Consider the following 13,092-nt stretch of genomic DNA (forward strand, 5'->3'; position numbering starts at 1 on the left):
CTGGGGATGAAGGAGGAACCTGTTACCTTAGCAACGGCAGTGAAGGGCCAACCCTAGGAGGCGGGAGGGGCGGGGGAGCGATAGCCACTCTAGTTAGTTCCCCGGGCTCGCCTTTACGTTTGACCCTTACTGCATCCTGTAGCTGCCTGAGATGGAACGGGGAAATTCCCGCCAATTTGAATCTCAGACTGTGAGGCAGCTGCCGTAGTAGAGCTTTATACCCCACGCCCAGCTCGCTCCCTCCCTCCTATGACTGAGGGGAGAGAGACCTTTATACAGTGCCTCTGGGCTGAGGCGTTGCTACTGGATGCCAAGCTAAGGTAATGTTGGGGGAGGTGTGGTACTGATAAAGCACCCCTGAGCGGGGAGGAGGTTGATAAGGCACTGGGGGGGGGGGGGGGGAGAGAAGAGGTGTCATGCGGACAAGGTACTCTGAGGAGAGGTGGGGATCCTTGGGGTGAGCTGAAGCTTATGTAAAGTGCAGCGTTGTCAACCACAAATCATGAGTCAGACCCCCTCCAAGTATGAGATTGGTTCCCCCTCATGAGGATTTCTTTTAGAGATTATTTTGAGGTTTGGATTTGTCTTAATTTTTGGCCAACAGTCCCCTGTTTGTGTGGTCGTGCATGTTGTCAGTGCTCCCTTCGCTTATTAAGGTTATTCTGGCCCCTGTTGTGGGAGCTCTCCGTCCACATCTGCCCTGCGCCGCCCCTCCCTAACAATTATTTCCACCCCCACTCATCAGTTCTGCACCCAGCCTCCTCTGGGGCTCTCCATCCACCTCTCCCAAGCTGGGCAGGGCAGCTGGTCTTCCATGGCTTAGGGGCAACTCCAGGGGCTCTTCAGCTCCTCTCCTCTCTCAAATGCTGGATGTTGCATGGAGGGTGGGGTGAGCTGTTTCTTCTTCCCTTTTCTCAGAATGATGTAGGCTCAGCTCCCCCTGTATGGAAAGAGCTCTGCCTGGCTCCTGGAGTGCTGCTTGCATGTGATTTCAGTCACCATGGGCTGTAAAGGATTAGAGAAAGGAGCCACTAAGCACCATTAAAAAGTGCTTCAGACTAACATCCAAGTTATTACCAAGCTAGCTATTCATCACTTGGCTCGATGTGGGGTGAAGTGTATTTCAGGTTTGATCTATGAAGAGACCCTTAGAGTGCTGAAGGTGTTGGAGAATGGGATCTATAATGCTGACCCATAAGCTCTGAGCATGCCAAGCAAGAGAGACCATATTGACTATGGATGTGGTTTATGCTCTGAAGCGCCAGGGTTGTACTCCTTATGATCACTAAGTCAACAGGATAACACAAAGGCTGCCTCCTGGAGAAGCTCAGATTTGCTGTTTTCTCCCCTGCCTTACCACTGGGGGAAGAGCAGCAAATCCGAGTAGGTTTCAGGGCAACTGCACCTGTATTCCTCCTCTGTGGTCCAGCAAGGGCACATATTCTTGACTCCAGCCATCACCTGTCTTGGTGAGATTCTCTGCCCCTTCTGAGCAAGGTGACACGTATTTCCAGGCTAAACAGTTCCCTGTCTGTACTGTATTATTCCCCAAAAGACAGACTGCCTAAGCAGGCCTTCTTTGCTTCTCTCCTCAAATGGCAGACAATGTAATTGCCAACAGTTATAATTTGCTACATAATTCTTCCTTAGCAAGGACTCATTCTTAACATAAAAGCATTACAGCATACATTAAAAGCCAATAAAAGAACCTACATACATGACAAACTTACCAGAGATCACCCCTGACTCCAGCAGGGGCTCTGGTTAGTAATTAGGCCTTAAAACCCCATATGGGTTTTTTCTTGTGGTCACAAGTTTAATCAGAGCCTGTGCAGGCCAAAGACCTTCCAAACCTTCCCTAAGGATTGTGCCCCGCTTGGACCAGAGGTCCTGTCTGTTTGCTGGATCAAAAAGATGACCCTGAATCACTTAATTTTTGGTTATATACCCTGAGTTCTTTGTCTGTTGGTCCCTAGAGCATCTAGTTTAACTAGTATATGTAAGCATCTCTTCAGGTGGTGGTATTACAACCTGAATGAGTTTGCCTAATCATGATCCATTGCTCTTCATTCTTGGAGGGCTGTGGTCTCTCTTCCCCATTGAAATTTCCTACATGAGGGATTGTATACAAGTGTAAAATTAAAGAATTAAAAAAAAAGTTAGCTTATGTCTAGTTAAGGAAATGTTTTGAAGAAAGGCCCTGACTAGCAACTTGAAGGAAGGCCTTGAAAATAATAAGTGATAAGGCCAGAAGGAATAAATTAGGGAGGATGTCTGGCTCAAAGACTAAACTAATGAGATAAGGGATAGTTTCTAAAAAGAAGGCCTCTGACCGATAGGGGTGACTGCAGATGGTTTTAAATTAAAAAAAAAAAAAAGCCACACACCACACCCTCTTAAAATGAGCCAACATGGACCTTCCCACCCCACATATCAGTGGTCTCCTATGTGACAGGTTGAACAGAAAAAAGCTGTTGGATAGCAGGAAGGAGAAAAGGCCTTGGGAAGAAAGAATGTTGTAAATCTTATTTGAATTAAGACTGGAAATAAGGGTGAATTGGTAATGATATTACTTGTTTGTTAAAGGGTATTAAAAAGTCAGCTCTTAAAGGGTTCATTGCCAATACCCACCTGACCATGTTGGACCCAACCAAGGTGGGTCCAAGCACTCCTGGATTTAGCCTGTTTGGAAGTATCTTGATCAAATGCTTATGTTTTGTTAGTGTTCAGATGTAGTAAATTACTTATTTGGGCTTTTTGGGGATGTTCAGAGCAACTGTATAATGTACCATTTCACCTTTGGATTTAATACAAGAATTTGATTAAATTGGCATTTGATAATTTCCCATATTAATCATTTCATATATTAATTTAAATACCTAAATAGTACATAGACACTTGCATTTTTAATACAATGAATTCCTAACATACTTAAACTAAATTCAGTAATTAAGTCAATAAGGTTTGTCTAGGACAGGGGTCGGCAACCTACGGCACGCATGCCAATCATGGCATGCAAGCCGATTTTGAGTGGCACGCTGCCTGTCCTGTGAGAGGAGGAGGAGAGGTGGGGCAGGAACGCACCACGCTGGGGGAAGAAGTGGGGGAGGAGGGAAGCTTGGCTGCAGCAGGACCAAGCTTCTGCTTCCTGCAACCGGAGGGGAGACTGGTAAGGACGGGGCCTTAGTGAAGGGGATGGAGGTAGAACAGGGCATTTCTCTCCCAGCCCCCTGCCATGAGCACCCCCAAGAGCCAAGCAACCCAGCCCTCTGCCCTGACCTTCGCCCCCGCCCCCAACGCCCAGCCTTCTACCCAGCGGGCTGAGCAGGCTGGCGGTGTAAGATCAGCATTTTAATTTTAAATGAAGCTTCTTAAACATATTGAAAACCTTGTTTTTTTTACATACAATAGTTTAGTTATATAATGTAGACTTATAGAGAGACACCTTCTAAAAACATTAAACTGTATTACCAGCATGCAAAACCTTAAATTAAAGTGAATAAATGAAGACTCGGCACACCACTTCTGAAAGGTTGCCTACCCCAATATAGAATCATAGTATTACGACAAAGTCAGTGGGTTTTATGTGATAATTGTTTAAATGTCACTTTGCTTTAATGCCATTTAGCTTTTGCTACTATAAATTTCTATCTGTTTATCAGAGGTAAAGAATTTCTTCAACATGTGGAATTGTATTGAACTTCTGACAAATGATGACACAGGAAGTGGACGACTGAACATAGGTTCAAGACAAGAATGTGGAACTGCCCTGTACCAAGAGAATACGCTAGTTAAAATAACTTCCTCTGAAAAGGTAGAATTTATCAGTATCAGAACTTATTATGCTGGAATTTATTGGAACTACACCTCTACCCTGATATAACATGAATTCAGATATAAAGCAGTAAAGTAGTGCTGCGGGGGTGGGGGAGGGGGGTGGGGGGGGAGAAGAGCAAGTACACTCCAGTGGATCAAACCAAGTTTGCTATAACACAACACGGTTTCACCTTGTAACAAAGTTCCTCCTCTATCTTGGTGGGTCCTGCGCTTATTGGTGGATTTTCTTGCCTCAGAGATTCACCATGTGGGTTGGGGAACAGCCCAGAGACTTTCCCCTCTGGAAGAACCCACCATCCAGGTCAATTGGGAGGTTTGGGGGGAACCTAGGCCCACCCTCTACTCCAGGTTCCAGCCCAGGGCCCTGTGGACTGTAGCTGTCTATAGAGCCTCCTGTAACAGCTGCATGACAGCTACAACTCCCTGGGCTACTTCCCCATGGCCTCCTCCAAACATCTTCCTTATTCTCACCACAGGACCTTCCTCCTGGTGTCTGATAACACTTGTGCTCCTCAGTCCTCCAACAGCACACCCTCTCAGCTCTTTGCACTTCTTGCTCCCAGCTCCTCACACTCACACCACAAACTGAAGTGAGCTCCTTTTTAAAACCCAGGTGCCCTGATTAGCCTGCCTTAATTGATTCTAGAAGCTTCTTCTTAATTGGCTCCAGGTGTCCTAATTAGCCTGCCTGCCTTAACTGGTTCTAGCAGGTTCCTGATTACTCTAGTGCAGCCCCTGATCTGGTTACTCAGGGAACAGAAAACTACTCATCCAGTGACCAGTATATTTGCCCTCTCCCAGACTCCTGTACCCCGTCTGGTTCCCTTCGTTTGACCCTTTGACCTCACTCCTGTCCCTGTTCTTTTATTAGTTGTCCCCCGTAATTTTTTGGTCTCCAGGCCCTGTAGACCCCCCCTTAGGCTGGGGGGAATCCTTTAGCAGTGGGTGGGCTTCGCTTTACCGCCCACATCCTGGATCCCAATAGGACCAGACTCCTGTACCCCGTCTGGTTCCCTTCGTTTGACCCTTTGACCTCACTCCTGTCCCTTTTCTTTTATTTGTTGTACCCTGTAATTTTTTGGTCTCCAGGTCCTGTGGACTTCCCCCCCCTCCCCCCTTAGGCTGGGGAGGGATCCTTTAGCAATGGGCAAGCTTTGCCCGCCCACTTCCTGGATCCCAATAGGACCAGACTCCTGTACCCCACTGGTCTGGGTCTGTCACAACCTATAACGCAGTAAGATTTTTTGGCTCCCGAAGACAGCGTTATATCGAGGTAGAGGTGTATGTAAAAAAAAATTGTTTTAGACTAATAGACTATTACATATTGTCTTTTTTTAATTGTTGAAAAGCATTACTCTTATCTGTATTTTTAAAGGTACTTTTCGTTGCTTATATTTCATAGCTCTTCTTTTTATTTCTAAGGTCTTGTGTAATCCAAAACTATATGCATGCAATTCAAGTGATGGCTGTATTATTGTGGCTGACAGATCAGTGGCACTTCTTGATAGCATTTGCCAGTCTTTTCAGATGCACATTCAGTTTGGTGAGTTTATTGTTTTGGAATTAAACTAACTGTAAGTGAAAATTGCGTATGGATTCAGTTAATTAAAAACAGCATTATTATTTTTTAACTGAAAATACAGGAAGTATCCTTCATCAATATATCCTAGATTTAAAAAAAAAACAAAACAACCCATCATTATAACAGAACATTTGTATAAACAATACAGCACCTCTGTTGCCTCTAGAGGTCATTAACAAAGCTCCTATTAACTTTATTGGGGATGTGTCTGAGTGCAGAGGTCCACCTATATGAAACTCTTTGCAGGATTGAGGTCTGAAGTCTCAATTCTGGAAACATTTATGGGTGAGCTTAATATTAAATATGTGGGGAATCCTAATGGCTTCTGTAGGACTATTCACATGAATGAAGATGTGTGTGTATTTGCAGGATTGGGATCAAAAAGTGAAACTACAGATATGATCCAAAGACTCCCCAATTTGCATCTTGAGTGAAAATTGGGAGAGATCAAATCTATATAACCATGGAGACAAACTATATCTGCTATTTTTATTACCTTAAAAGTACGTAATATGTGAGAAAGAAACATGACCAACTAATTGCTTTTAGTTGAAAAAGATTTATTAACACAAGTTAATCAAAACCATTTATATTATAGAATACAAAACCCTGTTGATATTAGAACAGTGATTTACCAGCTCTTCACACAAAATGAATTGTGGACAATTTTTAGAATCATTATATTGGTCTCAAGCCTGATTTTGGGAGGTTTGTGCTGGGCTATTATAAATTGCTGAACTTGTATTTTTAACTTGTATCAAGGGTGCCTAGAGCACCATTTCTCAAATGCGGCCACAGCAGCTTCTTGGGTGGTGATGGGGAGTGGGGTCAGCAAAGCATGTCTCCGGAGACAGGTGGGATACAACGCTCAAGGAGCAAGGTGAGCTCTCTACCTGGGAGGGGACGGAGGGGCTTAGTGGGGATTGGACTTCAGCCCTGGGGTGGTTAAGCAGTGGGGACTTAGGGAGCCTGGCTGCAGACTAGGGCTCCAGCCATGGGGTTCCAGCCTCCAACCCCTGGCCACACAGTAGTGGGCTCCGATCCCGGTTCTGGCCATGTGGTGCCGACCCCTAATCCTGCCAGCGGCCGCTGGCCCCAGGCGCTGACTCCCATCCGTGTGCATTGACCCCCAGCCCTAGTCACTGATGCCAGGTGCCGGCCCCAGGCACCAACCCTGAGCTCCAGTGGCTGCTGGCCATGGGTGCGGATCCCCGGTGCTGGCCTTGGGCTTCTGCGGGTGCTGGCTCTGGATGCTGCCCCCTTGCCCTGGCCATGTGGCAGCAGGCGCAGGCCCAAACCCTGATGACAGCCAACCCCCAGCCGTGTGCTCCGACCCCCAGCCCTGGCTGCTGACCCCAAGCACTGCTCCTGGATGTCAACCCTTGGTTCTGGCAGGAGCTGGCCATGGGTGCCGATCCCCAGGCGCCAGCCCCGGTCACGCGGAAGCAGGCACCAACCCCAGGCTCTGGCAGGTGCTGGCCCTGGACGCCGACCTCGGGTCATGCAGCAGCAGGCTCTGGCGAGTGCTGGCCCAGGATACTGACTCCTACCCCCAGCTGTGCAGCTGCAGGCACAGACCCCAAGCACCAACCCTGCTGCTGACTCCCGGCCCCAGTCGCACAGCAGCAGGTGCCAGCTCTGGGTTCCGACCCCCACTTGTGTGGCAGTGGGTGCCGATCCCCGGCCCTGGCCACGCAACTGTGGGGGCCGACCCTGGGCTCCAGTGGGTGCTGGCCCAGCGCGCCGACCTCCAGCCCCAGGCGCCAACACACACCTCTGACCATGTGGTGGTGACACCCCCCGCCCCAGCCATCACCCCGACATCTGCTGCCTCACCCCTCCACTCAGGTCTTAACTTGCCAGGACTTGCTGTGAAAAGTGACATTAAACCTATAAATATCACTTTTCACAGCATTATTTTTATTATTGAATCTGCAAAAAAACCCCTACATGAATAAATTGCAATGATCTTGATGTATATACATGCATATTTATTTGTTTTTCCTAAAGTTAATTAAGTATTTTAGAGAAAAGTGTCAGTGCGGCCACCAGCAAGAGTTGGTGGCCGCATTCTGAGGCCACCAAAAAATTTGTTGAGAACCCCTGGCTTAGAGCATGTGGAAGAATGCTCCTTTCTTAGCACTTCTATAAATCAAAATAAATATTTGAAGGAATTTGAAATGCTGCACTACTAACTTTATTCATGCTTGAACTGCATTGTCTATGACAATCTAATATTTGAAATTTTGGTCTGGAATTTTCAGATACTGAAGTGGATGTGGTTGGTTTGTGTCAAAAAGGACAGTTTCTTGTAGTCGGTGAGAGAAGTGGTAACCTACATCTTCTTCATGTACCATCAAAGCAAACTTTGCTAACTAATGTACGGAACTTACTTTTTTGCTCCATTCTCAGTTGCTTGCATGCTTTTTTAGTTGTGTCAAATACCAAAATATTAATAAACTGAGTATCTTGAAGGTGACTCTTGCTTTGGCTGACTATGCATGTTAGGTTATAAGGAACTTTTTTTCCCACCCCCATAAAATGTCCTGCGAGTAACAGATCTAGTGAACTTTATTTAAAAACAAAACACAGGCCTGGTCCCCACTAACCCCCCACTTCGGACTAAGGTACGCAAATTCAGCTACGTTAATAACGTAGCTGAATTCGAAGTACCTTAGTCCAAACTTACCGCGGGTCCAGACGCGGCAGGGAGGCTCCCCCGTCGATGCCGCGTACTCCTCTCGCTGAGCTGGAGTACCGGCGTCGACGGCGAGCACTTCCGGGATCGATTTATCGCGTCTAAACCAGACGCAATAAATCGATCCGAGAACATCGATTGCCTGCCACCGGACCCTCCGGTAAGTGTAGACATACCCACAGCCCCATTTTGTATGAGGATAAGGACTATTTCTCTAAGAGTGTGCAGGATTGATCGCTAAAGTAATTATTTATGTTACCAATTCCTTATTATTCAAAATTGCACGTTAATGCAGAATTTCTGGAGGGAAAATAGTATAGGTTAACATTAATATGCATTATTTCCTAACACATAATTTTTATCCAGTATGGAATAAAATTTGTCTTTATGTTGACTTGTATTTTAGGTTTTGGTTCAGAAATCTGCAAATGAAAAGACTTATCTAAACCTTATTATAGAAAAAGATAATGCAGATGGAGGTACGTTTTTTCTTATAATTCTTCCTAAAAATAGCCTGGTCTTAACTTTCAGAAGAAAAAATAAGATGGATGCGATCTTAACCGTGAGCAATTTATCTGTAATAAAAATGTATGTGCTGTGATAGCTGGATTTGACCCGTTAGGGCTCAACCCTGCAAGTGTGGAGCACTCTGGCCCTGATCTGACCGAGCACATCAGCACATGCCTAACTTTAAGCATAGGAATCCCATTGAACTGCATTCTTAAAGCTAAGCACATGCTTATGTACTTTGGTGGATCAGGGCCAGAGTGCTCTGCACCTTCCAGAGTTGAACTCTTGACTGAGCTCATGTCTGACAACCTCAGGAAAACAAGGAGAAGTGTGCTACTTAGTAACAGTTTGTGTAGGTTATATTTTTCTGTACATCTCCTCTTGCTGTGTATTAATATTTAAAAGTGGATATTCACATGCATTCAGGATATTGTTTAAGAGGCTGTCTCATTGCTCCTTTAAGGCCAGAGCCTGTAAACATACATGTACTTAACTATATACATGTGAGCATTTCCATTGACTTTAGTGGAACTTCTTGTATGTGTACGGTTAAGCACAAGGATAAGTGTTTGCAGAATCCAGACCACAATCACTTACTAAAGTGTTTTGGTTAAATTTAATTTCAGATTTTTAATTTTTTTTATTTATAAAATATTGGGAGATAAGCATGTTATTTGGGATGACTGTACTCCAGAACTTTTCATTTTCCACAGCTACTGTCCCAGGAAAGCTGCTCTGGTTTCCTATATATAGTTTTAATTAATTATTATGCCCCACTTGACAGGTGGCACAGGCAATAGGGCCTGATCCAAAGCCCACTGAAAGCAGTGGAAAGACTCCTATTGACATTGCATCAGGCCCAACCTGAGCATCTGGTTATTCTTGTGATGAAATCTTGACTTCTATGAAGTCAACATCAAAACTCCCATTAACTTTAGTGGTGAAGGATTTCACCCTTATACATTGTAAGTACACTGAGTCTTTAATAGTCATTAGTTTCACTTCTGTTAATCTAATCGAAGAAGCCAAATTGCATTGTTTGCAACTACATTTTGTGGTACTAATTTATATATTGAACTGCTTATTGATTGATTTTTTTTATTTTTTTATTTTTTTTTGGAAAAATTTTTTTTGACAGATCTATTTAAGGTAGTTAGTGACTAAAATTTTATAATGCCTGGTGGATGCTTTTTTAAAAAAAAGTTCTGATGCATGCCTTTTTACCAGTACTGGCTTCTATGTGAAGTACTTTGAGTTCTTTTTTGTTATTTAGAAGTTTGACATCAATATTCGTTTTTTCCTCTCTTTGGCATATGTTCCCTCTGAAACTAACCTGGTTCTGGTTGTTTCTTTCTTTATGCACTACCCGTCTTTGCTGAGGCATCTCTTCAAATAGTACCTAGATATGAATGTCTGGGGTGATACATTTTCATTGGAGAGACTGTAACTTCAGATATCCTTTCCTTCGCTGGTCTGACAGCATTGACCGGTGGGAATTAAGGGGATGAATTTAGGATCTATTCTCTCTGGACACTAGTGTGAGATTTTTAATGTATGTTGTTAGTTTATTTTTAGCAGGTAGCATCTTTTTGGTTGACTTAGAACCAGTTGTGAAAACTTTACTTTATTTTTACATATATGAATGCCTATTAACTTCAGAACCTCATGATTTGGCCTTTAATGGTGCATATGTACTTAGTGACATTAGTGATAAGGTGATTTTTTGTGAAGTTACAATAATACTTAACAGCATCACTAGTATCAACAAAGTTCTATGAATGATGTCATTCAGCTGCTGTTAGAGTTGCATGGGGTAATCTCAGGCTGTGTTATGCATGTATGTTCTTAATTTTGGTTCCACATATATTTTAAATCTTTCTGTGCTTGGTAATGTTCTTACTTTAACAAATAAAATGTAACTAGTTTTCACCAGATTAGAATTTTAAAATAGATCAAAGTTTGAACTAAATAATTTTTACACTTTTAGAAACTTAAGTTTGTTGTATTTGTGTTTTATTTTTATAGGAATCTATCATATATTCATTCTCACAAGCAATGGATTATTTTGCATTATGTGCGTCCCACTTGCAAAAATTCAGGAAGGTATGATGATACAACTCATGTTTAAAATAAAATTCTGGATCGCTGTGTATTAACCTATAACAACTAAAATACTTGTGTGCTGCTTTCTGTAGTGGCTAAGAGTCCAATCCTATGAAGTGCTGAGTGACCTCAACTCCCATTGGCTTCAGAGGGAGCTGAGAATGTTCAGCAACTTCCAGGAAATGGTCTTAAAAACACTACGAATGAGTAAGATAGTGTGAACTAATTGTGAATGATGCAAGGTTTTAGTTTGTCTAAAAAACAAAAACAAAAAAAACAAAACCCTAGTTTTGTATACTATTCCCCCCTGCCCCCAACCCTCCCTCCCCCGCAAATTACTTATAGTTTACATTCCCTTCGCTAATTCTGTTTGTTTCTTATTGAGAGTATTGCTTGTTACAGGAATAGAATTCCAAGTCATAGTATTACTGTGTTAGTTATATTGAAGAATATTATTAATTACTTTAATGAGGTCACCAACAGCACCGGACCACCCTGGGCTTACAAAAAGTTAATTTTCTATAACGCCTGACCACTGGAAAACCATGTGAACTTTGATTATAGTGGTGTTAGTGCTGTACAGAGCTGTCAGGTTGGCATTACAGCTATCCAATATGAAACTATGAAATTACGAAACTATATTTTTTGTTTACTTTTTTTAATTGTTTTTATATAGCAATTGACAAGATGGACATGATTACAGCAAAGAAGGTAAATGCAGTATCTGCTAGTGTGCCACCTGGTGTATCTGTTACAAATTTCCAGTTTACAAAACTTTGATATGTATAGCTTATCAAACACTTTTTGTTTGAAAATTTTTTAATTGCTGTAAAGCTAACTGATAAATGGGTAAACTGAAGTTTTCTTTACATCCTAAAGTTAGCATTTAAGTTTTAACAAACTTATTTATTATTCCATAAATAACTCTGTTTTCATTTTTCCAGTTACAAGGAATGATCAAGACTGCTTATATTTCTACAAAGGATTATCACACCCTTGGTTGTCTGAATTTTGTGATTGGTGACTCGATGAACAACATCCTGCTGATAATTGGGGTAAATTTACATACTGATATTTTACTGAAAAAATTTTTATGGAGACAAATGATTAAAATTATCTGATGCATTAAGATGTCTATAAATGTAATGATAGTCTGCAATATCAGTAATCTTTTGATCGATTAAAAGACAATGTCAAGATTTTAGTTTTAAAGGGACAATTTGTTATTTCAAAACTGGGCATAGTGCTATGACGGTTGATGGTAAATGTGTGGCGCTTTACTAGTGACTATACTAAATTGCGGGATTTTAGTTCATCTGCATGTGCTCTTGTATTTCTAATCTAATCCTTGTTCTCAGAGGGCCCAATCTAATGTCAACTGAAGTCAATGAGAGTCTTTTTATCGGGCCCACATTCAACAGACTTTTGCCAAAGTACAGTATAAAGTCCCAGTCTGCCGAAGTGCTTAAGCACGTGCATAGTCCCATTGATTTTAAGGGGATGAAAATTATGGACATACTGAAGCACTTTTCTGGACTTGGGCTCAATGTGGTCCGATAGATACATACTACCTATGGTCTTGATCCAAAACCCATTAACTTCATTGCAGGTCTTTCCATTGATGGGCTTTGGATCAGGCACAATGTCCTACTTGGATGCAAATTGTCTGTTTGTAAATGTTCCATGCTTTTGGAAGAGCACCCCCCCCCCCCCAAAATCTATTTTAGTGGGCAAGAATGATTGATTTAAATATTGTGATATAGTCAGTTCCTAAAAATAGGAAAGGAAAGAAGCTACTTTGATTTTTTGAAATGTTTATCTTAACTATTAAGAGGCTGTGTAGACTACTCAGCATGATTTGCAAATTCCTAGAAGCCTTTTTCTATTAAACTACAATGAATGAGACAAACTTGACAACTACCAGAATTTCTAATATACAACCAAATTTTGTTTTGTTAAACAGGGTCAAGGAGACTGTGTGCTCTCCAAATGGGAGGTGGATCCTAGTAAAAACCTGGTGTCTGTTCAAAGTTTTGCTGATTCGAGTATGATTAAAGGTAAAACTTTAAAAAAATTTGCCTGTAAAATAAGAAGTCTATTTATATAATTAGATAGGAATATAACTGAAAATATCTTGAGCTAATTTTTGTAATTGTTAGTTTACTGTTTTAATAATGCATGTAGTATTGCAAAAGGAGACTTTATTTTGGTGAGTATATACTGCAAGCCTAAATCTGTGCTTCAAAGTCGTTAACTTTTTGAAACCGATTTTTCTGCAGTGAAGTATTACAAGATGACCTACAGCTGGATTTCCATTTTTTACAGGGTTGAATAAACTTTTTCCGTTAATCTGTTTTCAAAT

The 13,092-nt window shown here is 42.2% G+C and overlaps 1 protein-coding gene across 6 annotated transcripts in view; it reads left to right on the forward strand.

The window, feature by feature from the left end:
- Positions 1-128: 128 nt before the first annotated feature.
- KNTC1 (kinetochore associated 1) overlaps positions 129-13,092 on the forward strand; it is a 72,315-nt gene continuing 59,351 nt past the window's right edge. For 2 of the 6 annotated variants that reach the window (XM_065568129.1, XM_065568127.1), the window contains exons 1-9: positions 129-320; positions 3,663-3,814; positions 5,260-5,380; positions 7,684-7,799; positions 8,524-8,596; positions 10,653-10,730; positions 11,407-11,441; positions 11,675-11,785; positions 12,694-12,787. In XM_065568129.1, the coding sequence (XP_065424201.1) occupies positions 3,683-3,814; positions 5,260-5,380; positions 7,684-7,799; positions 8,524-8,596; positions 10,653-10,730; positions 11,407-11,441; positions 11,675-11,785; positions 12,694-12,787 (760 nt within the window). In that variant the 5' untranslated portion in view covers positions 129-320; positions 3,663-3,682. Of the gene's footprint in view, positions 321-3,662; positions 3,815-5,259; positions 5,381-7,683; positions 7,800-8,523; positions 8,597-9,989; positions 10,117-10,652; positions 10,731-11,406; positions 11,442-11,674; positions 11,786-12,693; positions 12,788-13,092 lie in introns of those variants that run through there. The other 4 variants (XM_065568128.1, XM_065568130.1, XM_024101412.3 and 1 more) reach the window with 4 other exon arrangements.

This window comes from Chrysemys picta, chromosome 15 (genome assembly GCF_011386835.1).
Source record: "Chrysemys picta bellii isolate R12L10 chromosome 15, ASM1138683v2, whole genome shotgun sequence".
Classification (NCBI taxonomy): domain Eukaryota; kingdom Metazoa; phylum Chordata; order Testudines; family Emydidae; genus Chrysemys; species Chrysemys picta.